This window comes from Phoenix dactylifera, chromosome 6 (genome assembly GCF_051530095.1).
Source record: "Phoenix dactylifera cultivar Ajwa chromosome 6, Ajwa_hap1_PhDact_Kaust_v1.1, whole genome shotgun sequence".
NCBI classification, from domain to species: Eukaryota; Viridiplantae; Streptophyta; class Magnoliopsida; order Arecales; family Arecaceae; genus Phoenix; species Phoenix dactylifera.
Genome location: NC_143195.1, coordinates 35,164,499 through 35,182,414, shown reverse-complemented (window position 1 = coordinate 35,182,414; position 17,916 = coordinate 35,164,499). Strand labels below are relative to the sequence as shown.

Genomic DNA, 17,916 nt, shown 5'->3' with positions numbered 1-17,916 from the left:
TTGTGATGGTCTTCTTGGCAAAAACAAAACAATATCAAAATTTTGTCTTCTAGCTTGATTCTATTTGGTGAGTTATAAATGTCCAACTATTGAACTGTTGAGCTCACCTGTTCCTTATTATTACATATTGATGTTAGAAATAGAGCATCCAGCATCTACTTTAGATGGACAGATTATCAATTTATTAAAAGAATCACTTGGAAGGAGATTACTTATTTATTTTAGTTTGAGTTGGAGTACACACTTTACGTTAACTCCTCTAAAATGTATTTAACAACTCAAATCAATGACGGATTATCGAAATGCAAGATCCAAACCATTGAACATAATCTATATTACAAAAAATTCCGAGAAACCAAATTAATGTATTTAGGTGATCTGTGACCTAATTATCAAACAGGTGTCAAAATGGACAGTTTTAATAGCATGACACTATGTTTTTCTATAATCTAATGATCAAAACCTAGTGAATTTAAATCTACTAATGTTTTAGCATGTTTATGTCATGATCTATAAAGTGGATCTTCCATTTATATGTCATATCATATATTTTACTATACTAATGCAATTGATACTATTTTTTTACTAACTTGATTCATAGGTTAGAGACCTTCAAAATATATGAATTTTGGTTTCAAAGATTTTTTTTGAAGTGTAGACCGTGTCCAATGTTTAGATCTTCAAATTGGATGACCTATCATAGATTTTAAAATCATTAACTCCTTTTACAAGGAGTCAAAGTGTATACTCCAACTCTTTTAGTTTTGTAAAACAATTATTGGCATTATTGTTTCTCTATGATTTTGTTCTTTGTAGTTTTGGAAAGAAAGGATGTCTGTTTAGTTTGAATTCTTCTTAGTGTTTGGGCTTGTAATTTCTTATGCAACAATGATTTCAGTGATTGCTTATAAATTGAGAACTTAGTAGCTTTGAGTATCTTTAAAAATTAAAATGGTGTCGAGGAATTCAATAATTTTATATTATATATAGTGATGAAATTTTTTGGGGTAATTATTTTTAAGTTCTTGATATTTCATTATTATGTAACATTCTGGACCATTAGTGGTTTTTGGTCTGGGTTCATGACACCATGTCTATGATTTTAGCAATCGAAAGAAAATACATTAATTTAGTTAAACTAATACAATGTCTTGCTCAATATACTAGTAACTTATGTTAGTTTGCAGTTGAGATTTCTTTAATTACAGTAATGAGCACATATAGCACATTTTCATAGCAATTACATGCATGTTCAATATGATATAATCATATAATATACCCTATCAAAACTGGGTTTATTTGTTAAAAGCATGTATGCTTGTCAGTTTGAAGAAATCAAACTCAGTTAAAAAAGCATGGGCTTTACTACCTCATCTGCTTTTAGAGAATATCAAAGCAATGACACCTACCCCTCCGTGGTACCACATGAAGCTAGCCATTGCCTAGCACAGGCATGATATACAAAGCATGAATTCATTCTACAATAACCAACCCATACCATGCATCTGGTTCAGCTTTACTGCCCACCATCATAACGTCTCAAGGTTTAGTTCCTATGTAATGTTTCATATCCCTATTGTGTGCCATATCTGGAGAGTCTACCTGAATTTTCAGGTAATGAGATTTTCTCGTAAAAACTAAAGAAAAGGCCATGTTGCCAACTTTAACAACTCATAATTCCACACATCTGGATATATTAGATGTAAACAGCACTAAAAGTGACTCTAATAGGTCTCCATCCTCCATCAGTTACAGCTCAATGTCACATTCTCCATTTTAACCCAGAGTACATCCCTAAAACCTACCTAAGTTTTTGGGTGAAACCTAAGTTATGTTTACTCAAGCCTGCATTTGGTCACTTCATTTCTATCCAATTCCATAATCTTGAACTTCATTGACCAAATGATGTCCTAATACCCCTAATTCATGAGCAACTGAGAAAATGCAATGTATTTGCAATTAGGTAATCAGATGGAAATCACATTGAGAAAATATGCGTCAAAACAAATCAGTATAAACAACTCATCCTGGGTTAATTAGGTTAAGCTGTTTGACTATTAGACTACAAAATATGCTTGCAAGTATATGCAAGACAAGTAACCCGGAGCTAATAGCAACTAATTAAAGCCATAACAGCCAACAGGAAGATCTCCTTTGTACAACTGTGCAGCAAGAGATACAGTAAAATAAATCATGATCAACATAAGCTTTGTGGACAATAATTAAGTAGAGGCCTAAAATTCCCATTGTGGTACCTTTGCCTCCCTAAAACATGTGAGCCAATTGAGTATTTTGGGAACCGCATCAACAAGTGTTGAGTATGTGTCTCTCTCATTAGCTGCACTCAAGAAGGCAAGGCATTTCTAAGCTGCTCAAATGAGAAGACTATACAAACAACACTAACTATAAAAAAGTTAGCACAATTGCACGCACACACAATATGGCATGTTGGCTAATCACATAAGCAAAGGTCATTTTTTGAAAAAGCAAATAAACCATCTGCTAAGAATGCATCCTATTTAAGGTTCATAATATAGACATACCATGCATTCTCATTTAGGCTACTTAAGGATTCCTACCTCCACATGCATACAAATTTTCAATGTTCTTCTGAAGGACTGCTCCAGCATACTCTTCCAAGAAAAGCCTTGATGGTAAGTCCTTAAGAAGTCCAGCCTAAAACAGAACCAAAACTCTCCATTGCACTCAGAATACCATAAACTATCAACAACTTGATAGCAACAAAGAAATGTGTATTGATAGAAGAATGGCAGATGAATCCTCAGAGCATGAAACCTGAAAGATTTGATGAAGCATGGTACCAATTAATGCAGCAGTTGAATGCTCTGTGCTTTTTAGTCTTTCATCAAGAACAGCTCGTCTTGGACAAGTAAAACTTGAGGCAACCTATAAGCTCAGATCATCAATGTTCATTATAATGGGGAGAGTAATGGGGAGAGTCATGAAATCTAGCCTTTCCTAAATGAACAAATTGTGAATTCTCTAAGTAATTGAAGTATTAAAGAATGTATAAATGCATTGGCATGAGCAAAATCACCAATTTAAATCCCAGAAGGCAATAGTAAATCAGTACATTTGACCAATATTAAGGAATAATTACCCGTGTTCCAGATACTAGTATGTCCGGATGGACAATGACAAGATTTTTATTATGATTGACAACGCATTTCCCTTGGTCATCAAATTCTCCAATGACATTTATAGTATCACCAGGTCCAATCGGGCTATAGAACCTAGAATAAGTAATCAAAGTATCAGGACATTTCTATCACAGCTTTGAACAAGTAGGCATTATATAGTTTCACATTATTACTGGAAGAAAAAAAAGGAATTCTGCTAAAAAACAGGGAACCTAAACAGTTTTTTGTTAGATCCTCATGGCAAACTTTGCTAACCAAAATGTTTTCCAAGCTACATAAATAATAAGTGCAAAGAAGAAGACAAAAGCAGTGAGAGCCCTTTTGGCGCATCCATAATTTAATTTCTGTACTGCAAACAGTGAAACTCCAAGGGTATGAAAGTCTTATTCAACAAGGATTATATATGAAACATTACTACTGACTATCATATCATTAGTGTTCTGGAAATGTTGGGAATTTATTCGCAGGAATGAGATATTCCAGGTATGCTTAGATAACAATCATTAGCCACTCGTCCAACAGCTATACACCATCAAAGTATATTCTGTTCATTCATTTCTTGCACCATTTTGCATTAAGATTAGTTACAGTAATTGATCTTAGGATTGTTTAGGATCTTACATAGTTTCGTAAATTTTGCACTTTGCACCTTAAATTCTGAGTTTGTGTCCTCTGACAATGCTAGTTTACTTTTATGCAATGCTATTATGTATATCGGTATTTTGTGCTAAGTAGTTTTTTTGCACATGTTCAAGAACCACTGTGGATCATTTTTAGAATAGGTTAAGTGATATAACGTATAAATCAAAAGCTCTGACTATTCTAGATATTCCAGTCCCCTAAAGGAAGCAGGTCAAAAACCTATTTTAAAAGCAACAAATGAATATTGTAGTGTATCTTGGTGTGAGTTGCATAGCTTTTGAAATAACCGCATTTTTCAATGAGGTTCATCTGCTGTCAACATAGGACAGTACACAAAGCATACCATACAGGCCCCTAGCTAATTCATACCTGATAATACTGCGCTCCTTGCATTGCAGACTTGCAGTCATTTCAAAAAAAATCCTAAACTAAAAAAGTATACTAACCACTCATCACATAAATGCAAAATCCGCTCTTGGCCGGTTTGTTCGTTCAACAAGCGAAGAACCTATGAGTAAGAAATTTTGCCATTAGTGCAACAAAGAGCTCCCATGAACAGCATACTGCAACATATTAGAACTTCCAAACGTACCTTTAAAGGAGATTGACCAAATGGTGAATCCATACTCCTGTGCTTTTCTGAAACCTACAGCAGAACACATGTGATGATAAATTGCAAAAAGATCCCAGTGGGCCCCTATGGAAAGATTCTATAGAGATCAAGAAGCAAACCTCTAATACAAGAAAAGTATCATCATGTGAGGCACCACAAGGCTTTCCCAGTGGAGTGTCTCTGAAACTGCTTCTGATAGGATCATGGTCCGCATGTATCTTCTCATAAATTGCATCTTGGTTCTTGTGAAACCTCAGATCATTGGCTGTTGGTTCTTCCATAATTGCATCTTCAACTTGGTCTAGAAGTTCAAGCAATGCCTGAGAGGGAAGGAGGATCAGCTATTGATTTACCTTGTCTTTTTTCTTTCCTCAAGATAAAATAAGAAAGTGATGATTTTCAAAACATGATTAAGAGTGCCAGTTAAACCTTCCGATGCTGCCTGAAACCCAGCTGGTGAGAAGCTCCAGTACACACAACTCCACCAATCAACTGCTGTCCAGAAATAAATGGTCGGGACCAAGATAGCACTAAAAATTAAATCAACAGGTAGTAAAATTTCGCCAAGAAACGTGTCAGTAGGATGGCACTTTTGCGGACAGAATTTTATTACCTCGTTGGGGCCATAGGACATGGAGGGAGGAGTCCTAAAGGGGCTCCCGAAGTCCAACGAGATGTCATTGTTCAGGTCACCATTAAACCCACGGCTATTGCAAACCTCTGATTCTTGAATGGAGACGCTTCTTGAGATCGTCAAAGACCTGTCGGGTGCCATTGTGGCTGGAGAAGAAAGCCACTTTTCGATCTTTCCAACCGAAGAAGAAGGATCCTGCACCACGGAAAACGATCAACAAGCTAAATCCACAAAAGATAGCTTTTTCGAATCAAGGCAAGCAGAACCTCAGCTGACCGACCTGCTTTTGAGAGCACGGGTGCAAGGTGGAACCGTTCGGCATTGTGGCTTCGGAGAAGATTCTCGCCATCCGTGGCAACTGCTTCGCAGTGAGCGACTGTAGCCGCATATTCACGGGAGAGATCTTCCAAGTAACCTCATCTCCCCCATCATCTTGGCTCTGCTTGATCAGCTGGATCAAGTGTAAGAATATTATTAATTTAATATTCTATTAAAGTGCCCCACACACCCTAAAATACCCAATTAAATGATTATGGGTTATTACTAGTCCAATTGTATTTATGGGTAGAAAACCTATTTAAAGAGTCTTTTGGTTTTCTTGTTGATACGAGTCTTTTGGTTTTCTTGCTAGTAGAAAACCTATTAAAAGAGTCCTTTGATCTTCTTGATGGTGGGAGATCTATAAAAGAAATGAGAGACTCTAGGGTTCATACCTACAACATAATTTGTGCCTCTAACCATCATGAGACACTCTTGAGGAATGTTGTTAGGATGACCATTCTCTCTAAAAGCAAGGGCAGATTTCAGCAATGGATACAGGTATGTCTTTATAGTTATATATTCCGCGTTGATTGTGATTAACATGATAATCCGAGATCTTCTTGATGTATTTTCATATTTGAAAATATAACATCAAGAATCAAGAAATAGGAATAGCGTAAAAGAAATCAAGAAGAGAGGGGAAAACGAATGGGATCGTGGTAAAGGATTGCGAGAGGATCTCACCATTCCAGGGGAGAACTTGAAGCGCTTGTGAGGGACCGATTTGGAGATCTCCGGGGTGATCTGGGACGAGCTCTCCTCGCCATTGGAGGCGGAGGCGGGGGCGTGTAGCGGCGGATCGGCAGGGGAAGGCGAGCTCTGGGGAGGGCTAGGGTTATTGTTAGGGTTGGAATCTGGGTTAGGGTTTGGAGGGATCGACGGGATGGAGGTAGAGGAGGAGGAGGCGGCGGCCTGCGAGTGGCGCTCGAAGAAGTGCTGGATGCCGAACTTGGAAGGCTGGGAGGTTTGGTGGTTCTGGCCGGGCTTTCTCGTGGAGGAGGAGGATGCCCTCTTCCTCGGAGCCATGGGGTGGGACTCGCGGTTAGGGTTTTTGAATTCTTGGAAGGCACGGATGGCGTTGGAAGAAATGAAATGGAGGAAGAGGGAGGGGGGGGGGGGGGGGGGGGAGTGTGGTAAGGGGGGTTGTAAAAGGGCATTTTCCCGCGCAAGCGGATGCACGTGATCTTTGGGGCGGGCTGGAAGTCGGCGAATGAATATCACGTGACCGAATTGGGCCCGCGCTTAAAAACTTGCGCTTCGAGACGTCATGATGCGCGGCTGTTCTGATGTTAAGATGATCGCTATAATGATTTTGAAGATATTCTAGTAAGCTCTTTTTTACCATTCTATCGCACCGATTGCACGACCGAACCACAAGGTGCTTGGGATGGTCTGTGATTCCCCATGCTATGCATCGCCAAATGGTACAACTTACCCAATTATCTGAGATGATTGGTCCATCATAGATTTGCTCGGCAAATATTTCAAGTGATCAAAAGGAGTTGGAGGAAAGACCAATATTTGCGACAGCCACATTCTGTACCCACATTTCTTGTATCTTGTTAGTGCCAACTCATATAGTTCTCTATGTTATAATTATCCGTTGCAATTGTTCTTGTGTTTGAGTGTTACTTTCTCTTACGATTATAACTATCGATATAATAGTAATTATTTTGATATTATTTTTTTTTAAATTGCATGGGATAGGGAAAATAATGATCATTGTGATGATTATTACTGTTTTGATATTGAATGGCTTCGAGTTGTATGGGATGGACCAAACAACGACCATTATAATGGTCATTATAGTACATAGTAAATAGTTAGTTTAGTTAGGGTCCATTATGCTTGACCCCAATCTTACTTGAGTTATATTAATGGTCATAATTTCAGATCCATTGCTAATGCATAGATCGATCTGCATCAGGTCCATGGAAAATCTTGGACACAATAATCCATTCGAGCCAAGCCAAGGGTCAAGCATGACCCCGAATCCAAAACATTCGACCCATATTGGGATCAAATAGGGTTTAGCCTACAGTTTAGGTTAAACATTCAACAATCCTTAGTTAAAATTTTGACAATTAATAATTATGCACAAAAAAATTGAAAATTTTCAAAGAAAACTAAAGGGATATCAATGATTGTCACTCAAATAAAACCTTTTTAGTTTGGTCAAAATGAGTAAACTAATATATAAATTTACAAACCATGATTTAAAAATAGATAATCGGCATATTTTAGATAAGAACTTACCAAAACAATTAATTAATGAGAGGAGGTGAGAGGGGAGCTTGTTTTACATAATTCGGATTTTTAAATTGGTTAAATTGGATTGGAGTCGGGTTGATTTTTTTTTTGTTTGTTTGTTTTTGCTGACCAAGTAACCTGGATGATTTATAGGCCAAGTCAGGTTGGATTGGATGAGAATTATCGACCCAATTCTGTCTTAAAATTGGTCTAATTTTGGATCCCGACCCAATCGGGATGTCTTAAAAATAAACCAATTTAGGGCCGAAATAAACTTATTTGCAGCCTTCACCACAGCACAATAGCTCCTTCGCTGAAAACCTTGTTTCAAGTCTTTATTGTAGGGGCATGGTTTTGACTTCAATGTGAAGTTGAAACTGAAAACCTACCTTGAATATATACATGACAAATACCATAAATCTTGCAATTGGAACAGCATTTATTTTTATCTATAGTTCCAGTTGCAAGATTTGGACTTTTTGGACTCTTTCAATTCAATTTCAGTATTTGCAGTTGCAACCTATCCAAATCCAATAGGTAAACAAATAACCTTTTAAGAGTATTGCAAGAACCTTGGGGAGCAACACCCCCCACCCCCAACCCCAAATTAAAAATAAAAATAAAAAACTCCCAGTCCTTTGGTGGCAATGGATATTGCAAGAAATAAAAGATAACCTAATTATATAGTCAAGATGACTGGTTATCAGGCCATGGGGGAAGTTAACTTGCAAGACATCAGACCCACTCAAGTTAGATGCTTGATCATTAACATGAGAATCTGATGCTCGTAGCCTTTGTCTAATTACACACAGCAGGGCTCAATTACTCCATTCCCGCTCCATGAATGGCGAAGGCTACAAAAAAAATTAGCTCATCGGATGAGGTGGAAAGATCATTCATGCAAAAGCTACAATCAGGCCCTCCTTGCTACTGACAGTCCGATCTTTCTTTCGTAGTACACATACCAACGGATCATTAACAGAAATCTCATATCTGGATCCCATTTTAACAAATGTAACTATTTCACTACAATGACAATCTGATCAAATTGGAGCCATGGGAGCAATCACTGAGCATATCATTCAGAAAAATCAGTATTAATGTTCATATAGCCGATATGCCATGGATCGTTTGCGCAATACATAATCCGTCAGCAAACAGAAAGGGACAGAAGGCTGATTGTTATCATTCTAGAGATGGGTTCAAGGTAAAACATACACTATATATCTTCAATCTCATTTCGTACATCCAGAATGCCATCTATGAAAACAGGGATTTACATATGTTAGTTTTACCTTGTTCATGCCCAGAAGATACATCAATGCTGCTGCTAAGTTTTGTCTTGCTTGTAGCTCGTTTCAACTTCATGTTTGAACTAAGTGAACCATCAACTGCAGTAGACAGTGTTTGTCAATGAACTTTGCTTATTTGACAAAATATTACAAAGCTCAACGTGGGAAAAGAAAGTTCAATCAAGATGCATGCATTTATAGGAAGTTTCCAGCAGCTGAAGATATGGGCTTTCGAGTGACATTGAAATGTCTAAGCAGCTGCAGGCTCAAAGTTGGCAAACTTTTTGTGCTAGACCAGCATGTGTACAAACGCAAGTGAGATATAGCCAGACAAATTGATGATTTGCTGAGTTACCTTTGTTCCAGGATGAGCTGTAATAAGAAAGAATAATGCTGCAAGGATATAAGTTCAACACAAATATGTGGGATATGGTTGATGTGGGTCCTCTAAATTAGACTGCTCAAAACACTTAAGCATTCATGGAATGTTATCACTATTACTTTGAAACTTCTTTTATTGAAATAAAGTAGACTAGAAACATTAACGTGGAGAAAAGTGATATCCTATTTGTCTCTATATGCAATTTTTTGTGCATTTCTCTTTAGTAAATATATGTATGCATTGACAAGATACCTCAAATGCAAGTTAGGCTCTCTATCCTTGAAGGTCTCACTTCCACCAAGGAGAGAACTATCAGACGTCCCCTGGCTTATGAAATGGCATTACCATTCACCAACTTCCATAAGATCCTTTTGATTTAAAAGCTTCATGACTCTTCTTGGAACTACCATTTTTTCAGAAAAACAATTCTGGCACCTCATCAATAGGGCAAGAACTCAGGTTTACCATTTGAGCTTCGAATAGTGGTGTCTAACAGGAGGGAAAAAATTGAAACTCAAATAGAAATACTTTTTGGCATATTTAAAATGTTGCAAGTGTTTTACTATCTACTTGCTCTTCCACATTTTAATTGTTATACATTAGAGTGGTCTCTTTGATTATCCTTCTCAAATTTGGTTCACAGTTTTTGCTGATAGCTTAGGCTTTGTTTAATTGCACTCAGCAGTAATTTAAAGATACCTTGTGGTAGGGAAGGAATAGTTTTGGTTGAGTTACACAAAAGAATGTCAAGACATAAGCTCAAGAGGGAAAGCTAATTAAGGATTTGATGAGAACTCTTAGCAGCAAAGCTCTGTGAATTATTTTTTTTAATAAAAAAAAGCTTAAAGAATTGCATATCAGAAAAACAAAATCTGATTTTCAAGTATTGTGGTAATCTTGAATAAGATAAAGCAGAATATTTAAAGAAAATTAATCAGAATAATATGATGGAGAGAAGATCAGTCAGAGCTTATAGTACTGGACTGTTTCAGCAGTCCACATGATCAAAGCCAGGCTTTATATCATGATCTCTGTTTTTCCCGGTATCATTCTTTTTTTTTTGGGTAGAAGCTGGTATGATTCATTTTATAACAAAAGAACGTGTTTGATTTTTTTTTTTCTTTTTGACTTCTGTGTAGTACTTACAATTCTTGCAATTACCATAAAGAGGTTAAATGATCTCTAATGGTAGTTTCTACCGGCTTCAAATAGAATTAATTTCCTCTAAATGCATAAAATCACTGCATTGATAAGTACTCTAAATGCAACACAGGTTTTCTTTTCTTAAAAAAAATTGCAAGAATAGAGAATCTATGCAATTTATGTCCTTATAAATTCAAGGTATCAAAAGAACTTTGTCAATTAATATTGAGAGAGAGGGAGAAACATCATTACACAAGAGTAGCATACCTTGCCATTCCAATACGATTTTTGACTCTCCCTTGATCAACTTTGGATGCTGATCTATACGAGAATCTTCTACAATCAATTCTTCAACCTATGATCAAGAGGATTAGATGACAGCCCATAAAGAAACCATAAGCTAACTGCTTGAAAGCACATAGAATACACAGCTACATTTCATAATGCACAACTATAAAAGAATGAAGTTTGTTTGCTGTACAATACCTAGGTTAGTTAAACAAAAAAAGTTAAAATATCGAGCCCTTATATATTTACTTGAATATGTAGCACAATATGTGTTGAGTAATAACTGTAATCTTTAATTGCGAATAATTAAAACAAGCAGTGGGCATCTTTCTTTAATAATTATGAACAAATTTGTGATCTCACTAAATAGGTTCCCAGTTCCCTATTATGCAACAAGCAAGAGTTGATCTGTCAAACAGCAACTGGCTTGTCATGAAGATGAAAGTTCTTTGACTGACAATGACCGGATATCAATTTGTATCAATGCAAATGAAAATTTTTGCCCACTGGCACAACTTACAGGCTAGAGACAGCACATGTAGAAGTGGCAATGCATATCAAGACATCATGGTAAGTATTAAATGACAGATTTTTTTTTAGAAATTCAAAATTTATAACAAAAGAATCAAGATAGAAGACATGTTATCCATTATTATACTGAGATCATTATTTACTAAGCTAAGGAAATATAATTCTACCATTTTGCATTCTAACAATGCAGTCTCATGAATAACTACCATATTTGGATATTGAAGAGCATGGACCAACTCAAAAAATTGGTTTTCCTAATCATACTGGCTTGTTTAATAATAGATGTGTTCATCACTATATAATTATGTAGTATACATAATATGTAGGCTACTACATCCAAGATAAATTATAGTGAAATTTGAAGATGCCTATCTAGATGAAATCAAAACATAGCGATCTTATGATGAAATTAATTTATTATCCACAGCACCAGCCATAATATAATACTATGGTGTGTACTATCAGACCTGAACGGCTAAGTTGTTTAATAAGTGCAACACAATTTGTGTCACTCTTTCAAGCAATCACAAGTCAAATTTCAGAAACATGACCAAAGCCAAAGGCTTATAAGCTAAAAACTAGAATGAAAAATAAAGAGTATAAATAAACTGGTATTCATTTCTAAATTCCTCAATTTTGATATTCTAAAATTGAGTAGAGAAGTATTCATCGTGCCAACATAATGTCTTTAAACTTGAAAATTCAATTGAGATGAATACCTTCTTCCATAACTGCTTGTCCTTCCTTTCCTTTGGTAGAAGCAAATGATCCCGCAACCAAGAAGCAACCATCCAAGGTTCACCTTCATCCTGTGCAGTCTTAGCTCTCATGGCATTGTCTTCAAGAATTTCACATACCTATAACCCAGTCAGCTAGTAATCAGTCAACACAGTGACAAACTGCATGTAATATTCAGACGACAATGAACTGGCAAAATATTGTGCAATTGGCTTTCACTATGAAAATGAGATATCGAAGGCATAGATAAAAGCATATATATACATGACCAATTCTTAATTGCACATGTATTATATCATACAGATTCCCATAATTAAAGGTGTCCATGCAGTTTAAAAATACTCTACATTAGTGCTTATAATACAAAAATCGAGCAAAGGAAGACAAGATCACGGTCATTCTGCATCTAGAGTCCCTTGCTTCATGAGCAAATGGATGCCATGCATAATTCCCTTAGTATTGGCATAGAAAAACCTTGATAAGAATACAAAAATGACTCCTCTCATGATTCCATGTGATCCAAAAGACTCAAAAAGAAGGCTGACCTCCAGCTGAAGTTGATAACCACGTCTTCACTAGAAAAGGAGATACAGTCACTCGTCATTCTATAGTTCTTGGATTGTCAGCTTCATAATCATAAGGCATGTTTCTGAGCATCATCTCTTATTCCTTAAATTAATGGCAACAGCATAACTTTCCATAAATCAACAACAAGGTTACCCAAATTCTGCACCTAGGGCTTGTGCAACATAAGGGCCAACATAGAAACCCTAACAAAAGACACTAGGTCAACACAACAGGTAGCATGACCTGAGGAGAAACATAGCAGAAGAATGAAGTGACAACTACATGTGAATGGTAGGAATATTATCAAAAGGTGACAACTTGACCTTTAAATATGGCAAAAAGCAAGCATGGGATGGATGGTCCATTGCAGCAAAAGAGAAAGCTAGAAATCAGTAAAGTAGAGAAGTGTCAAGGGAGGAAATTTTACATAATCAGAATATCAATAGCTCAGAAGGCTTCTCGCAGCAAGCGTAAGATATTTTGTCAGGTCCTTGAATTCTTCTGGAAATTTGCCAGTTGATATTTCCATAGCAATTCAAAACAAGGCAAGCAAAAAACAGAAAAAACACTCAAATGCAACTAAGAAAGGTTGCAAGTCAAGGAATGTTGTGCGTAAACTCATGCATACTTCTTTGACTCTGGGGCCTTAGTAGAGGTGTGAATTCAAGTGCTGAAAGGGCTGAGCTAATTGTCTAGAAAGGAGGTGCAGGCCCTGACATAAGGTCCAAGAGATTTGGACAATGCTAACTCATGGATACAGAGTTCACAGAAGTATTGCATGAGGTTTAATCTTTGAGGAAGCTGAAATTCATGATAAGTGAATTCCATTGCCCCATCGAACTTGAATGGCCAATACGAAACCTCATATGTTTGTCATTCGTCCATCTGAACTATCTTATTCAAGATGTAGGTATCATTTTTTGCACACCAGTTTCTTCTTTTTTGGTAAGGCATAAGATAAACAATCGTACGCATAAGCAAGAGAAAAATTTAGCTTAATAGACTACACAAGCTAGTGTAACTTGGGTTATAATGAGCTAAAGTCAGGCAGGAAATACATAAAAAACTTGCCATGGTAAAACTCCATATCAGCAGTTCAATAACAAATATTTCTGTGGTGATCTTGGAGAAACAAGGCATCCATGCATACCTGCTCATAAAGTTCTTCAGCCCTGCTTGAGAGATACATTTTTCGACGTATGATCCACAAGAACCTTGTTAGCCCTAAAAGCTGTAAGTTCTACTACAATGTCAGCTCAGTTCAATACAAACATCTGGACAAGAATACCAGTTTATGAAAACCTACCAAACCAGAAATTGCCACCACAAGTAAGATGTGACTGTGGATCCACTGACGGATGCAACAAAAGATAGGCTTATGGAGTTCTGCTAACAAGTCCGGACATTTAAACTCTCTGCCTCTACAAATGAAAAGATGTAAAGCTGATTAAGCAAATCATTCATTTTGTACAATAGCCAGTGTCAACCTTGAATTCTATAAAAAGAAAGAGATACCCATCAAGAACTGTCCTTGTCTCCAAAAGGCTTTCTGCAGTTTCCATAGCTTTACGCTTTGCAAAAGTAAAAGTGTCATCTTTCAAGCCAATACTTTCCTTCAATACATGATCATCAAGTATCTTTGTAATATCAGCCTTATCAAACTGAAAAGCCCATTCAAACAACAAAGATTACAGCATATATCTATGAACTGCAACTTTTTGTTCAAATTACAAATGAAGACAATATCAATACCAGAAACTTCTATATACAAGTTGCATGAAAACCATGAGGATGGTGATGATAACAGACCCAGATCTTCCCAACTTCATCGCACAAAACCCGTGCATATGCATCGCAAACATGCCGTTCTAGTAACTCTGACTGCATTTGCAAAATACAATTATCACAAGACACACAAAAGGTGCAAATAAAGTTTCCTCCTAAAATCTCAAATCAATGTTCCAATATGTTCAAAAAGAACCAAAAGTATAGAGCGCATACGAGTTTCTTAGCTGTTTTATTAATTACTCCATCTTCTATACATATCCTTCCATGCTTTTTATATCCATGAACACATTCTAACTTGCCATCAGAGCACTGCCCATTTTCCGGACAAGGTTCACAAAAATCTGTAATTATACCATGGTTAAAACTCAAACTGCTTCAGCTGTAACACTGCAAGTACAAGAATGTAAAACTAACACTACTGGCAAAGATTTGACAATAGTGAGAACTGGACAGATGCTAATAATGCAGCTCTTAGCAGAAGAACTACTCTAGATATGATTCTTCACAAATATATACCAGAAAATCATGAAGATGAGGACCCAACAATAAGTTATTAATAGTCCTGCCTCTTCAAAACAAGTAGAATATGTTAATAAGTGTATAGTAACAGAAGTATTAGGGAAGATTCTTTCTTAATTTGCATCTTATTTCATCTTCTTTCTTCTTCACCTTTTCTTGACTCTTGAGTTAGACATGGTTGTCTGTTATTTCTTGACGGGCAATGTCAATCAAAGTTTTCTTAGTTTTCTTGATTCAATTATAATGACTATAAAAACTTATCTCGGAAGTAGTCAATAAATCACCAGATAAAAGGAACCCTATCTGAGGCAAATAAAAACCTAACAAAAGAAGAAAAGAAGAAAATGATCTTTTGAAGCTCACAGATAAATAAATAAGGTGTCAAGAATTTCATAAAAATGAGTTCTGCTTTGCATGGTTATGAGTTTCATTAAATCAAATGGTGCTAATTGAATTTCAGTTGTCATTAAGACAAGGAGAGAGTTGATCTCATGACATTAGATTTGGGAGTTCATGAGCCATTGCCTTTTTCAAAAGCAAGGAAAAAGCATCCAAAAAGTTTCTTAATAGTTTTCACTTGAGCTCTATGATTACTAATTACTTTATTGAGCAAACCAAATATATCAATGGTGACTGGTGAGCATAACAGAAAACAGAATATGAGAAGAAAGAAAAGAAATTCTCAATTGATCGTAATATCAAATAGTGAAGCTTAAGATTAGACAAATGTTAGTAATAATTGAGCTGTCTAAAATAAAAGATGCCAATAAATTTTCATGATAAGGTAGTATTCTTAGCATATTGTCCCACATAAACAATCTAACTGGATTATGTACAAACTTCCTCTACTCAGGATATTAAGGATAAGCACAAAGAGTCCATGTTATATCTCATGCTTTTTAATGGTCATGATAAGGGGTTTCATTGGTCTCCGTGAAAATTGGGTTGATATATGCTCTCTCCCATAAAATAAGTCCAAAACCAAATGAGAGAACCTCTTATGTGCTTTTATTATCACTGATTGACCATATTTTCTCAAAAAAAAAAAGAGAGAGAAAAACAATGAGTCTGCCTAACAAATTAAGAATCCTTCAACTTGCAACTATAACTTGTCCTTTCTGGTGGCACATAAAGAATCCACTTTCACAAGCTTAAGGGAATAAAGGCATTCAAATTGGAGGCAGAAAGCAAGGTATGACTATCTACTTCGCATGAATTAATCCAACAGGATTAAGAGCTCCACTACAAATTACAATCTGTAATTCTTACAATTTCATTTTGAATGCTGTGCTAACAATACCCTGAGAATGCTCTAACCATGTCAAAAGGTACTTACTTATCCATCGGAACCAATATCACACACACGCCAGCAATGTTTGCTAAAGTGTCTCCATAGCAATGAGCCAATAACTATGCTCATGGAAGCTTACTATCTGTAGTTTCTGTGAACTTATGCCTTAAAATTCATCGTTCAACATTCCCCATGGAAAAATTTGCATAAACTCATGCGCATGCGATTAGTTGATGAGTTATGGTTGGTCTCTGCTGAGGAAAGCAAGTTCAAAAATTTACATCAAAAGATAAGGCCGAGATTCTTAGCATACATTCAATAAATTCATGTAGTTCAAATGAATGGAGATCAATGGGATGTGCTTTTATTTGAAATCAGGGATTTCTAAAAAGACTAGTGGGAACTGGGTTTGTGAGGATAATCAGGATATTATGAAGGTTTCTTCCATGTGTTTGTATAGGTAGGTTCCCTTAATTTCCTAAATGTTTTCCAACGTTTAATCCCACCTCTATCAAATTTGTATTTTCCTCGTTTGATATCAACAAATTGTCCAGGAATTTTATCCAGAAAAAAAAAAATGTTGTCCAGGAATGGAATTATGGAAAAGTTTAAAATTTCTATCAACCCCCCTATGACATTATCGAGAGAAGAAAGAAAAACTATCAAAAAAACCAAAATAACATTACCTAACATTTTATCAGTGGTAAATGGTTCATAACCATCTTATGTTATTCTGAAGAAGAAAAAAAAATCTTGCATGCCACATTAACATAATGACGCCATTGAACTAATTAAAGGCGCCGCCGCCACTGTACCCTGTCGGAAATTCATCCTTTTCCCTTCCGTAGAAGTTGGTACTAGAAATCTTAGCTGCAGAATAATACTGAAATTCAAGCTTCTAGTCTTGACTGAGGAAGAAAAGATTTTACCATCTAATTCTATAATTTTACTAATGTATTAGGTAACTATGAGATCAAAACTCAAAAGTGCGGGAAACAATGAAGCATTAGGAACGACCACGAGAAATGCTCCGTAAGCAATGAAAATTATATCATAAATTTGCGCTGATTTCATGACGACAGCACGCATCACGTTCAAAGCAAGAGAGAGGGAGAGGGCGTCACCGGAGAGCGGATCTTGAAGCTCTCCGCCGCTGTCGCAGAAGGGTTTGGGCTGACGATTAAAGAAGCCTACGACGTAGTTGCAGGCGGCGGCCACGGAGGCGGCAATGGCGATCACGGCGACGAGCTTCAGGAGCTCGTCCTTGGAAGGGAAGAGAGAGTGAGGGGGCTCCCTCAAGAGACGGAACGGCGGAGAGGGTTCTCGAGCCCTGGGCTTCGGGCGCTTCCTCGAGGCGGAGGACATGGCCAGGGCTGGAGGCTGGTCGTCGCTCCACTCTCGTTCGCTTGATGGCAAGAGGGTTCTCGAGAAGGTACGCTTTTGAGGTGTTCGACCGAAATCCCGTAAGCTTTTTGCCTGGAGACACGTCTTCACCGTAAGAGGATAACTGCCGTTATCACGGTGCTATGACATATTTCGTGCAACGGTTGTTGAGAAAATTCCATATCGTCCCCTCTCTCTCTCTCTCTTCTTCTTTTTTTTTTTTGCTTAAAATCTCTCTCTTCTTCTTTGTTCTATATACAAACAATACAAAAAAATCGTTATAAATCTTCTATAAATAAAAAAGACTCTTGAGTTGAACTACGTTGAAGCCGGACTCTAGAAAAGAAAAAAAGTATGAAAATAGAAATGGCCA

The 17,916-nt window shown here is 36.7% G+C and overlaps 2 protein-coding genes across 5 annotated transcripts in view; both read right to left on the bottom strand.

The window, feature by feature from the left end:
* The window catches only part of EMB2411 (DNA replication helicase), a 35,897-nt gene extending 29,417 nt beyond the window's left edge, over positions 1 to 6,480 (bottom strand). For 2 of the 3 annotated variants that reach the window (XR_016395612.1, XM_039126526.3), the window contains exons 1-11: positions 6,056 to 6,480; positions 5,331 to 5,501; positions 5,030 to 5,245; positions 4,846 to 4,911; positions 4,536 to 4,736; positions 4,396 to 4,449; positions 4,250 to 4,311; positions 3,122 to 3,254; positions 2,797 to 2,907; positions 2,580 to 2,676; positions 2,256 to 2,338 (exon numbers count right to left, since the gene is read on the bottom strand). Coding sequence is in view for 2 of the 3 variants with exons in the window: in XM_039126526.3 (XP_038982454.3) it covers positions 2,256 to 2,338; positions 2,580 to 2,676; positions 2,797 to 2,907; positions 3,122 to 3,254; positions 4,250 to 4,311; positions 4,396 to 4,449; positions 4,536 to 4,736; positions 4,846 to 4,911; positions 5,030 to 5,245; positions 5,331 to 5,501; positions 6,056 to 6,397 (1,536 nt within the window). In the remaining variant the exon portion in view is untranslated. The remainder of the gene's footprint in view (positions 1 to 2,255; positions 2,339 to 2,579; positions 2,677 to 2,796; positions 2,908 to 3,121; positions 3,255 to 4,249; positions 4,312 to 4,395; positions 4,450 to 4,535; positions 4,737 to 4,845; positions 4,912 to 5,029; positions 5,246 to 5,330; positions 5,502 to 6,055) is intronic. The other variant, XM_089923601.1, reaches the window with a different exon arrangement.
* Positions 6,481 to 8,669: 2,189 nt separating this feature from the next.
* LOC103704675 (Man1-Src1p-carboxy-terminal domain protein) lies at positions 8,670 to 17,652 on the bottom strand. 2 transcript variants are annotated; one of them, XM_089923602.1, is made up of 9 exons: positions 17,285 to 17,652; positions 14,564 to 14,691; positions 14,372 to 14,443; positions 14,078 to 14,223; positions 13,869 to 13,983; positions 13,713 to 13,802; positions 11,977 to 12,114; positions 10,706 to 10,793; positions 8,670 to 9,012 (listed from the first exon to the last, which is right to left on the bottom strand). In XM_089923602.1, the coding sequence occupies exons 1-9, from the start codon at positions 17,523 to 17,525 to the stop codon at positions 8,882 to 8,884; spliced, it is 1,149 nt and encodes a 382-aa protein (XP_089779728.1). In that variant the 5' UTR covers positions 17,526 to 17,652; the 3' UTR covers positions 8,670 to 8,881. The 2 variants fall into 2 exon arrangements, with proteins under 2 accessions (XP_089779728.1, XP_089779729.1); XM_089923603.1 differs by having other exon boundaries at positions 13,713 to 13,793; positions 17,285 to 17,650.
* Between the last annotated feature and the right edge of the window lie 264 nt (positions 17,653 to 17,916).